Source organism: Cydia fagiglandana, chromosome 22 (genome assembly GCF_963556715.1).
Source record: "Cydia fagiglandana chromosome 22, ilCydFagi1.1, whole genome shotgun sequence".
Taxonomy (NCBI): domain Eukaryota; kingdom Metazoa; phylum Arthropoda; class Insecta; order Lepidoptera; family Tortricidae; genus Cydia; species Cydia fagiglandana.
Window position 1 is genome coordinate 3348652 of NC_085953.1, and position 13581 is coordinate 3362232.

At 36.8% G+C, this 13581-nt stretch overlaps 1 protein-coding gene across 1 annotated transcript in view; it reads left to right on the forward strand.

Annotated features, from left to right (window-relative positions):
* Window positions 1-1333: 1333 nt before the first annotated feature.
* The window catches only part of LOC134675558 (uncharacterized), a 411257-nt gene continuing 399009 nt past the window's right edge, over window positions 1334-13581 (forward strand). Inside the window, exon 1 of the mRNA XM_063533837.1 lies at window positions 1334-1461. Coding sequence (XP_063389907.1) covers window positions 1404-1461 — 58 coding nt within the window. The 5' untranslated portion in view covers window positions 1334-1403. The remainder of the gene's footprint in view (window positions 1462-13581) is intronic.

Below are 13581 nucleotides of genomic sequence, written 5' to 3' on the forward strand. Positions count from 1 at the left end.
CGAAAAGATTGCAGCATACCTTTGGCCTAGTGTCGAGTAGCCAAAAACGCGTCGTAAGTAAACAAGTGTATTAGCCGTGATAAAAATAATTTATACACCGTGTTTTTATTGAATTCCGTTAACTTCGGGGTATGATTAAGAACGTTTAAGAGAACTAAATGGCATAGTTAATTTTCAAAATAAAATAAAAAAATGTTTTTTTAACCAAAAAATAATTTAAAAAAGTAATTAAATATAGCTTATAGCGTTGTTGTAACACAGGCATTACATTTAACTCAACCAAACAATTGAAATCTGTGACATTACAATGTCATTTCGAACATCGATCGACCGAGATTGTACTTAAGTTTAGTAGCAAATGTATGATCTCATTCTAAACACTGATCAATATGTAAACAGGCCCTAGGGCAAGTGTACACGCTTGTAGAGGCCTTATAGGAAAAAAATAAATTATTGATTATCTCCGAAATGGAGTTAATTAGAATATCGGTTTCTTTGAGAAAGTTACTTGATTTAAGCTCAGAAATGCGCCCTTGAAATTAACGGAAATCAAAAAAAACACGGTGTATATTGATTTTGCCAAAAACGCTGGTGACAGTGGTGACCTAGCGGTAAGAGCATGCGACTTTCAAATTTTTCAATCCGGAGGTCGCGAGTTCAAACTTCGGCTCGTACCTATGAGTTTTTTGGAACTTATGTACGAAATGTCATTTGATATTTATAAGTCGCTTTTCGGTGAAGGAAAACATATTGAGGAAACCGGAGTAATTCCAATAAGGCCTAGTTTCCCCTCTGGGTTGAAAGGTCAGATGGCATTCGCTTTCGTAAAAAGTAGTGCCTACGTCAATAACATTCTTGGAATTAGTTGCTTGGAAATCGTATCAAGCGGGTCCTACTATACAGGCTGTTACTGACCATCGGGCTTTAAATCCAGGGTTAGATTCTACTCGCTAAACTGAGCTACTTTTATTATGGCACCAACCCCGAAATCCCGATTTCTATTTTTACTTTTTCATACATTTTGGCTGATCAGATGTCGACTTTTTCTATGGAAAAGCCAAAAAATTTGCCCCGATTTTAGGGTTGGTCCCATAGTAAAAGTAGCTCAGTTTAGCGAGTAAAATCAAGCCCTGGAATTAAAGCCCCATGGTCAGACACATACTGTATAACTAAACACGTGACAACCCTAACAACATGTCACTCTAAATTTATACGCAAACTGCAACTTATTAAACAGAATCCGCGTATAATGAATCTCGTAGCGCTACGCCGTAGCGGCTACGGGTGCTACGAATAGCTACGCCAGTGTCGACAGAGCGCCCGCGGCAGGCGGACGCCCGTTCGCGATTTTCGCGCGTGAGTGACCGTTGTATAGTGAACTCTAGTGAGTGACTCGAGTGTTGATGGTGACCATCATGAAGCGGATTGGGATCCTGTTCAGACTTTTGTTCCTGTTAGATGGTAAGTAAAAAAGTGGCCAAGTTTTTGAAGTTTGTGGGATAGTGACAGTTTGAAGTTAAGCAATGAATATGTTTATGAGAAATACGAATCTTCACCGAAGGTCATATAGTGGGTTTTTCAAATGTTTTGCAAACGAAAACAAATTAATTTTGTTTCGTTATAATCTCGTTTATAATTAACTGAGTTTGTCTTAACATAAACAGTTATGTATGAAATTGATAACGGATTCATCAATTAAGTATATAACATTTTGTAACGTTATTATTTACTCATTATTTATATGTATAACGAATATGTAACATTGAAAGATATTTATTACTTTCTTATTTATAAAACGTGCCGCTTGGAGCGCTGTTCAAAATCCCATACTAAATGAGACTTAACGCAAACTCGTACGTCACGTCACGCTTTCAAATTTACGCTATAGGGGTTATGATGAAGTTTCTCTAAGATGAACCGTGAAACTGCGCTTATTTTATTTATTTAATAAAATCTTACAGCTATATTCACAGTTTTCCAATGCGATAGTGTATGCAAGCTATTAACATTAAGAGATAATTACTATAACTAGGTATATACTATAAGTATTTTAACTAAGAATAACACAACACAAACAATGTAACTTTTAGAAATTCACTTATATATTGTACGGATACAGACCTACGGAATTTGGGAATTAAGATTTCCATGTTCCAATTATCCATATTGAAAATCGATTGCATATAATTATGTATCTGAGTGTACTGATTATAGATCACGCAAAAACCAAAAATCTGAAAATTACTAGTTACTGTGCTTGCAGAGAATAGGAAACCGACCCAATTTCTTTCCGACCAAATTTTATCCAAAAAAAAATACATAATACAATCAGCTCTTGATATTTTTTCTATGAGAAATAATGACTGAACCCTTGATAAGGCATAGGGGAATCAAAAAATATGCAAAATTGGACCCTATTACTTTGAAACAAAGTTCAAAATCATGTGGGAAATATATTCCCCCTGCCTTTTAAAGGCTTAAGCTCAAAATATTTTGCACGCACTCTTATTTCATAGCGATAAACTTTTGTGCAAATCATTTTCACAGCATTCATCACTCGTGTAATTATTGCTGGCTGTACTGCCAATTTTCAATTGCCTCTTAAGGTGACAGTCCATTTCCAATCACAGCTGCACTACCATTAATTTTACTATGGAAATTGACAATAACACCGACGCGTTCAGTACTAGGAGTACAGCTGCGGTCAGAAATGGAATGTAACCCTTAGCCTATTCGGTTGTGACCGTGCCTACAAAGCGGGAGGTTCCGGGTTCAAATCCCGGGGACATTTATTTGTGTGCTCATCACAGTTCCTGACTTATCGTCGGTGCGAATAAAAAAATCGCTACCTATGTGTTTTTTTACGATTTTTTGATTTTGGCATTATTTGAATTCCTTTTAATTTCCCGTCGACCCATATACATATTTATGTTATATCTTTAATAGTTTTGAAAATATATTATTATAGTTATAACAATTCCGCTATGTGAAAACACAGAACAACATTTGTACAAAATAAAACAGAACAGAAACAAAAAATAGATATGTGATTTTTTAGCACATAACGAAATTAAATGCCTTGTTTCCGTCGACGGTGATGGCGATAATGTTGCACATGGCGATTTATTGTAGAATGGATTACCCGACATAGACCCTAAAATCCGCTATGTATCATCTTTCGTACTATGTTGCTTTGCCAACAAATCGCTATGTGTACAAACTTCACACAATACATAACGATTTTAAGTGAACCAAATTTAAGTCGCTATGTAGCAAAATTTCGGTTAAAATAATAATATTGTATAACTTTACGAAAAAAACTGTATATTTTCTTCATGAGTATCATGAAAAATCATTGATCTATTAGAAAAGAAATACAGGTGCAACAAATTTATTACAAACAGGAAAATAAACAGTTATTTTTGTCTTCTGAAAAATAGCTTAAAAATACATGGCCATTTTTTTATTCGCACCGACGTAATGGATGTTTTACGTGTATAAATATGAGTCATATTTACTGATAAGTCATCATTCGCCTGTCCTTATCTTATATAAAGATGGACAGAATAGGAATATAAGTTCCTGAACTGAGTGCATGTTGCTTTCTACCAAGTGCTTCTCTAAGCGAAGCTAAACTAGGAAAACTAACAGAAGAGAAAGTCCAGACCTACTGCCCGATTCGAACTCTAAGATACGTCAAATATTACGGCTAGATACGATATGGATGAGATATGTTAGTGTCAAATGTGAGTGAGTGAGATATGTTAGTGTTAAAGTTTCAATCGGGCCGCTAGCCTTAGAGACGTCTCGAGAACTGCTCCGCTGGTCAAACTGTCGCGAACAATATATAATGAACTCGCTAGTCTCTCGAGACTTGCGACCACATCGTTATTGTCCGTGCAGGTCCGACAATGTCCGACATTCAAAGACATATACGAGTTTAAGCAGAAAGCTTGTACGTGGGTAATACCGTAAAATGGGGTGAGTTGGGTGAAATTTGACTTTCAAACCTCGATAAAATTTTATTTTTACATGTGAAAATTGAATGGTGTGTATAGAATAAGTGGTTCGGACGTTTTTATTTTAGTTTGTATTTTATATTGGGTAGTTCCATTTCATAAATTTGACGATAAAGAGGAAAACCCACCTCACCCCGTAGTGCCTCGTATTTGGGGTGAGAGGGTTTTTCATACAAAGGTGATTTTGGAAGATTGTTGGATCGATTTTTTTTTATGCGTATTACTATAGCCCCATTTTAAATTGGAATACATTATTTTTTGTAACAGTAGCCTTAAAATCCCTTCTCACCCCCCTCTCAAACCTTCTCTCCCCATTCATAACCCAACTCTCCCCGCGAAACCTACTCACCCCGTTTTACGGTACTGAAGGTTTCTATTATTATAGCTGTTTAGAGATCACGCAGTGAATGAAAACGTCCAATTGTGGGTTATTCGCGGACGGTCTAGAACGCAAAATGTCTAGTGTAACTTGCCTATATCGCTCTTAGTCTACATCGCGAACGGTTCAGAACTCAAAATGCCTACATAATTTTCCGTCGTTTTATCGTTACGTAAGCGATGTCGACGAAGCCCCGCTACCGCGTGCCTCCTATTCTGTGCGGTTTGGCCTTCGGCCATTTGAAGATAACTAACGAACCTAACCTACCAGTGTGATATAAAAAATAAAATAAATTAATTAAAAAATTAAAAACACGACTGCTGAACCTACCAGTGTGATATAAAAAAGTGGTCATTTTGCGTTCTAGACCGTTCGCGATGTAGACTATAAGCGATATAGGCAAATTATTACACTAGTCATTTTGCGTTCTAGACCGTCCGCGACTACGAGTATGCCCTGATTGTTTAAAAAAAAATACAAATTTTCAATTTTATAAGGTGGTGGTACAAGTGCTCGACATGCTAATGTCCAATAGATCACCTCTATTGATAATGACTTAAGTTTCAAGATGACATGTATTGGGACCGCGTTGAGCACCAGTACCACCACCTTAAGACAGGTACAATTAATCCAGATTAATTCGTCCAGATTAATCCAGATGTGATAAGTATTTTAAATGCTGGCAGTGTGAAAATTGTATGTCGAGCATTTCTATAATTTCAAAGTCAAAGTCAAAAAGTCAAAAAATACTTTATTCATGTAGGCCTAGTAACAAGCACTTATGAACGTTTTACATAATAATATATTATCTGTCATTCTTTCAAGTCAAATAAGGCCCTACGTTGTTTGTCTTAGGCCCACTTGCATCATTCCACTAACCCGGGGTTAACCGTTAACAGTTAACGGTTTAACCCCAGGTTAGTGGAATGGTGCAAGTGAGCCTTATCGTAAATAATATAGTAATATCTGGGAGAACGAGCTTTGCTCGGAAAACAAATAAAAACTAAAAATATGCGCGTTTTCCTAAAGATTAGACTTAGCTAGATCGATTTATTTTCCCCGAAAACCCCCATATAGAAAATTTTATCGTAATCATTAGAGCCGTTTCCGAGATCCCCGAAATATATGTATAAACAAGAATTGCTCGTTTAAAGGTATTATAGTTCGTTTTTTTAGCATTAGAAAGAACTTGCAAGAAGGTAAGCGATCTTGACATGACTTTTAATTGAAAAACGCTTTTTAAAAATCAAAAACTATTACTTATGAAAGCAGAAGAATATAAATGATCGTATTCGATTCATAATTTTTACATATTTGCCGTAAGTAACTTATTTTTAAAAGTGTTTTTCAATTAAAAGACACATCAAGATTGTTCACCTTATTTCTAATGCTAAAAAAAAGAACTATAGACACAGAATAAATAATAAATAGTACTACGTACAGAAGACTCACTCTCTAACAAAACGCGTCTGTTACGATCAGCACAGATATGGCCGCTAGGTGGCGACAGCGCCACGCGCGGCTTATGCAAACCCCAAAATTGGGGCCGAACGGATGCACTTTTAGCTACCTGTAGCAAAGCGACGAAATCGCGGAGTGAGACACGCCTGCTATAGATAGGAGTGACTTTGAAGCCCCTAATTGTATCATACAATATTTATATCCAACACAAATCACAAAGGTTGAAATACATGGAAGAACTGAATAAGTAATGAAAACAATTTATTAGTTGTTATACACAATACTAGTGACAATCCAATATATTATACAGGGTGTCCATAGCCTTTGAGCCTTTGAACAGTGCCGAAACGTAGGACGTAAGTACAAATTCCAGGAAGTTCTATGCTATAAGTTCTCATGTTTTTTGTATATTATTTAATGTAAACGCTGTTGAACTTCTCAATAAAACAAATAAAAACTTTTTACAAAAAAAAGAAAACCGACTTCAAAAAGGATGAAATAAAATATTATCCTTTTTAAGTCTATGCGTTACCAACTGATATGTTTGAAGTCGGTGCCAAGCCAACTTTTGAAGCATACCATGATTTTGGTGCGATTCGATAAGGATGTACGTTGGATTGCCTTACACGACGACAATGAACGTACTTTTTGTAGGTACAGTCGACGTTAAAATATGTTTACACTTTTCGTCTTATTACAAAGGAGTAAGGTGCAAAAGTGTAAACATATCTTTGACGTCGACTGTACCTAAGAACACACCTCAGAACATACGATCAAACCTTCCACAGTTCGTACCATGTTTGTCGGCACGCAAGCATGGGATTGGGACTGAAGTTATTTCCCGTCCCTTATTCAGAGGACTACATTTCAAAATATAAAACAATTCAAGGAATTTACTTTCTTGCCAAATTTCACCTAAAGCGGTTCAGTTGTTTAGCTATGAAAAGGCGACAAAGAGGCAGACAGAATTACTTACACATTTATAATAGTTATTAGTACAGTTCTAATGGGATTTATAGTCATAAAGCTGATTATTTTTGACGGGTATTGTTACTACTTGGCTTGGCACCGACTTCAAACATATCAGTTGGTAACGCATAGACTTAAAAAGGATAATATTTTATTTCATCCTTTTTGAAGTCGGTTTTCTTTTTTTTGTAAAAAGTTTTTATTTTTCCATTTTTAGTTTTAACGCATTGTTAAGAGCGCGACGCATGAATGAAAAACAACATCATGATTAACACTAAATTCGTGTACCTACTTTAATAAATATGTAGTCAGGAATTTTCTCGAGTCCGACTGGGAAATTATAATTCCTGTCACTACACTAAATCCATCCTCTGCCCCGCCACTGACCCAATCCCTCAACCCCCCCGATCACTCTACCTCACAGCGCATCAACCCCTGATCCATGTACCCCTCGGCCCTGAACCAGCAGCCCTTCAACCACCATTACCCGACCCCTTAACTCCTAACCCTAACCCCCGATCAGTAGCCTTACCAGCTTACCAAGAGTTTGACATCGATTTATTCGCTAGCGCGTGTAGCTTTCTTTGCATCTCGCTCGTACTCGCATATTAGTGCGAGCGAGATGCAAAAGAAGTAAGTTTCGAAGACATTAACGTCGCTAACTTAGCGAATATGTCAATGTCAAACTCGTGGTAAGGCTACACTTGCACTACATCAAATTGGCGGTGTTCGGAAGCAAATGCTCGAGTTACTTTAGAAAATACCGAAATCACTTTACACGTGCCTTTAAAAACTGAGGAGTTCCCTCAATTCCTCATGGATCCCATCATCAGAACAGAACCAAAAATAATACGTAAACACCTTGGAGGCAACTCCTTAGAAACAAAAAAAGAATTACTCAAATCGGATCACAGGTGCCGGAGTAATCGCTCAACATACTACATTTAAACAATCATCATCATCAGGTCTACTTTATCAAAGTGATGGTTTTCGGAAGAAAATGCTCGAGTTGCTTAAGAAAACACCCAAATCACCATGCATATGCCTTTAAAAATTGAGGAGTTCCCCCAATTCCTCATGGATCCCATCATCAGAACAGAACCAAATTAAAATGGGACCAACTCGGAGGTAGCTCCTTTCAAACAAAAAAAGAATTACTCAAATCGGACTACGGATGTCGGAGTAATCGGTGAACGTACATAGAAAAAAAAAATAGCCACAACCGAATACAGAACCTCCTCCTTCTATGAAATGGAAGTCGGTTAAAAATATCGGTTAATGTACCTATTTCGAACTATTATACAAAATAATAATTTCATAGTCACAATTAGCATAGTAGATTAATTAAAAAATTAACAAATCACGATAAATTGATGTATTTTTTTAATTTAATGCACCTGAGGTAATATTTAGCAGCATGAAATCCTGTGTGATATTTTATTATCTTTTTAATTTATATGTACATATGTTATAATTATCGCAGTCATCATATTTACAACGATTGAGTAACAATATATATACAATACAATACATATACAATATATATACAATATATACAATATACTTCCACTGTACTTTTACTGTACTTTTTTTTTACTGTGTTTTATACTGTACTTTTGTGTACTTCCAGTACACAGGGAAACTTGACATCATTCCGATTGTGGTTGCACTTTTTATAAATAACAGGCAATTTGTACACTAGGAGGCCGGAGAGCCGATTATTTAATTTTGAGCGCTCAAATTCGTGATTTCCCTTCAATATAATTATCTCCACTACTAGGCATTTAAATTCTATTAATAGAATTGAAAACGAGGGGTCAATACCACTAGATTCCCAATATACATTTCTCATATTTCAAAATTATCAATTCGCTGTTTTCCACAGACTTAAGTGACGCAATCGAGCATTCTAAAACGAAATTTAAAAATCGGCCCCCTGTGTGAAACAGAACTAGTTTCGTAGAACGTTTTTAAAAAGAGAATAAAACTTAAACATAACTTTATCGTAGACGTTTCTTCAGCTCAAGGAGTTCTTATTAGTTGACTTTGTTTCTTATTCTTAGAAATCTCTCTTTCATGAGCTTTCCAAAGCTTCTTCAAGGATGCTTGAGTTATCTACATCGCTTATTTCATATTTTAAATACGAAAAATTGAACAGCTAGTTTTATTAAAATGTTTAACGTTAAAAAATACTTAAGCAAACCGCCCGATACGAACTTTAAGATAAATACGTCAAATATTACGTCTAGATTTCTTTTTTATTATGAATGGGCTTACTCATGGCCACAGACTAGCCGAGGCGTAGACGTGGCCTACGATGGAGCGAGCTCGCTCAGAAGGTGCCTGGTCACTCTTGATTTGAAGGTTGCCGTGTTATAATAGAACGGAAATATAGATTCCGGCAAGGATAATAGAATAATAGAATAGTTTATTTGTGTAAAAAAGGGTATAAATCGATGTTACATAATAATAAGATACGATACGATACGTACGATATGGATTAGATATTTCAGTGTTCAAAGTGACATTTCTTCAAACAAAAACGTCACTTTTGATAATAACATACGAATAATAATAACATAGCACATATTAAACTATGGTAGACAACAGGTAGTTTAATCGCTGAAGAGATCTCTTTCAGACTCCCTACCTTACTTTCTTAACTTTGCATAGGTAACGGCCTGAATCGAACTTTAAGATACTTACGTCACATAATAATATATGACGTTCCACGGCAAAAGGTACCTTATGGCGGTTGGCGCTTACGCTATTATTAACGCCACTCCAATATTATTGCGGTGCTATGCGACGTAAGCGCCAGCCGCCATAAGGTACCTTTTGCCATGGAACGTCATATATTATTATGTGACGTAAGTATCTTAAAGTTCGATTCAGGCCGTTACCTATGCAAAGTTAAGAAAGTAAGGTAGGGAGTCTGAAAGAGATCTCTTCAGCGATTAAACTACCTGTTGTCTACCATAGTTTAATATGTGCTATGTTATTATTATTCGTAATTTATATTGCCATATGCCATTTAGTGTTTTAGCTAAATTGGACATTCATACTATGGAATGTCCAATTTAGCTAGCGTAAGCACGTGGTTAACCAGTTTACCTATGGACCCTAAAAGGATAACTCACGTTAGACCGGGCCGCGTCCGGGCCGGAGCTTCCGGCGCTTACTTTTCTATGACATGACAGTCGATCACGTGATGCTTTCCATAGAAAACGATGCCCCGGAAACTCCGGACCGGACACGGCCCGGTCTAGTGTGAGTAATCCTAAACGGTGTAACGATAGCGGAGCGTGATGGTACATACAACGTTACTATACGTTGTATGTACCATCACATTCATAGAGCAAAAACTATTTTACATGTTCCAAATATCCATAAAGCCTATAAAAACATGTTCATCACTAAGATTAACCGACTCCCATTTGCAATATCCATTTCCACTCTTTTTTATAACTCATCAATAGGCTCAGTTGGAAATCCATTACCGAAATTAGTTTTGACAATATTTTTTACAAAATATTTGGAGATTTAGTCTCAAGGGATATGGTCCTTTTTACCGTAAAATTAGTGCCTGTAGGTAAGAGATATAGTGTATAATTGTTTTCCATTGTATTTTCTTGGAAACGTTCGTATTTGTGTACTTCAGTCAACTTTTTATACCCTTTGTACCGACTGTCTGAAATAGCAAAACACGTTCGCACATTTCGCACGTTTCCGTGACAATCTGCCGTATTCGAACTTCAAGATATTCACGAGAGACGACACGTGCTAGATCCATTCTAGATACGTTATAGTTTAGATATCAACTAGTTCTCTTTTGCAGCGCAATTCGGGCAACGAATGTCACTTTTACGTTAGATAGAGTAAGATATCTACTAGATGTGAATTGGATCTCTAAGTCATATCCTGTGGAAATCGTTCAAGAGGATCTCCAGAATCGAGCAAATGTCAAATTTGACAGGTTAGATCTTAAACATATCGTTATCGTATCTTGGTGATGTCTAAAAAATATCTAATAGATGTCTATGGGTAACATTCCATTTCTAACCGCAGCTGCATTACTGTCAATTTTACTATGGAAACTGATAATGACAGCGACGCGTTCAGTACCGGTAGTGCAGCTGCGGTTAGAAATGGAATGTTACCATATTTCAAAATCCGAACGGGGCCCAATACGATGGAAAAAAATTATGCACTACATCTGTAATTATTAGTATTACTAGGTAAAACATTACAAAAGATTCTGAAATCTCAGATGACTTGTATTCACTTTTCATTGTCTTTTTCTTCCGTCAAAAATAAACGAATTTCAAGCATTTTCGGAATGTTTTAAGAGTGCCGCAGTTCCCCGCGGTCCGAGGTTAATTCTTGAAACAAATGCCGACTCCCTAGGGAAGAGCACGTCTGCCCATGTTGGAAAAACTGGAGTTTTGTTTTATTTATAAAAAGTAAGATAAAAAGAGACAGTAGGAATCATATTACACCGTACCGAACTTCTGTCAGGCGTGGCTCACTCCGCGATTTCGTCGCTTTGCTACAGGTAGTTAAAAGTACATCCTTTCGACCCCAATTTTGGGGTTTGCCATAAGCCGCGCGTGGCGCTGTCGCCACCTAGCGGCCATATCTGTGCTGATCGTGACAGACGCGTTTTGTTAGAGAGTGAGTCTTCTGTACCTAGTACTATTATTTATTTTGTGCTTCCGTGTAGAGTTAGACCAACAAAAGTCTGCAGCAATTTTGATAGCCCACGCAGTGCAAGTCGAACCTCAAGATACGTCAATTAATAGATCCCGAAACGATATGGATTAGATGTGTCAGTGTCAAAAGTGATGTTTTTGTTTGAAGAAAAACACATAATTATCTATTTCATATCTTTTCTAGAGCCATCGTGTAGAAAATAATACCCAGAATATTTCAAGAGAAATTTGTCTTTATTTGGTATGTTTCACGTGTCAAATGTCCACTTGAAAAATATCGAAAAGTTCTTATATTTTTAAAATAGGAATCTCTTCGTTTCCTGTGAATTTTTCCTAATATTTCCGAGAACATTTTAATTTTTTTGGACGCACCTAGCACGATTCGTGTTACTTTTTTCCCAGTTTACTGGTAAATTAACATAATTATTGACGTCCAAATCAAAATTGGCACAAACGTACCCAGTATACCCTATGTACCTATACTCATAGAGGTACTTAAGCAGGGCAGCTTTGCAGCATATCAGCTTTGTAGCCTGCTATAAGCCTGCCTACCTACCTAAGTCTAACTAGATACCTAATTTGATCTACGTCAACGAATTCAGTTTTTTTCCGAACTCCCACATTCCTTGTTAGAGTTGTTGTCAAAAAAGATTTGTTATTTAGTAACTTTTAATAGGATAGGTTTCGAATTCATGATTATAATCAGCTTTGAATAAATCCTTGGAAAATCGAAGACATCCTTCTCATATTGTCAAGAAATTGGGTACATATATAATATATACTGTGTTTATTTATTTATTTATATGAGCCTAAAGTGTCCCACTGGCTGTCAAAGGCCTCCCTCCCCCCTTTCCACGGATCCCGGTCTTGATTCGTCTCCCACCAGTCCCTGTCTCTGATACTGTGTTTATAGTAAAACATAATGTTCTTGTGTTGAAAATTGCACCATTAGTTGAGACTTTTATTTATTTGTAGCAACAGATAACGGGTTGATTTTTACTTTGACAACTTTTTTTTCCTTGTTTTTGGAAAAAAGAATACCTGGTTTGAAGAGCTCTAATTGTGGGCGGGAAAAATATGAAATCCCAAGATGCCCCGAAAAAAATTGTGTATTTCATTTTTCAATGATTTTCAAATAATACAATATGTTTTCATAACTCAAAGGAAGTTTTTGGGTTGACACCGGGTGAATTTGCTTCCTACCGACAAACTTTTATCTTAATCATACAAAAAAAAACCGGGCAAGTGCGAGCCGGACTCGCGCACAAAGGGTTCCGTACCATAATGCAAAAAAAGGCAAAAAAAAGGTCACCCATCCAAGTACTGACCCCGCCCGACGTTGCTTAACTTCGGTCAAAATTCACGTTTGTTGTATGGGAGCCCCACTTAACTCTTAATTTTATTCTGTTTTTAGTATTTGTTGTTATAGCGGCAACAGAAATACATCATTTGTGAAAATTTCAACTCTCTTTCAGCTATCACGGTTCGTGAGATACAGCCTGGTGACAGACGGACGGACGGACGGACGGACAGCAGAGTCTTAGTAATAGGGTCCCGTTTTGCACTTTGGGTACGGAACCCTAAAAATGACATTACATTCAAAATCGGTCTTTAAATAAACTTTTATTTAAGCAATTCGGGCATGGTTCAAGCTTGACACGCAGCAAAGTAATCCAAAAGATGGTTTTATTTTGCTCGCTCCTGTTTTAATACCTTGCCGCTTTAAAGAAATGTATGATCCGCCGCAGCCACGTCCCACGATAGTTAAAGCGGCAGGGGGGTAAAATGAGCGTACCTTCCGTGCCGGTCTCTTGTGGCTTTAATATAATGCTGGGATGAACACTGGAATAAGTCGAAAAGAAAATGTTGGAAGCAAGTTTTTAGACAGACAGTAGTCAAGTAACTTTCTGTGGACTTACCTTTTTGTAAATTGTACTATCACGCTCCGCTATTGTTGCGCCATTTAGGGTCCTAGCTAAATTGGTTGCTAAATACTTACGCTATAGAATTTCCAATTTAGCAAGAACCCTCAATGGCATCG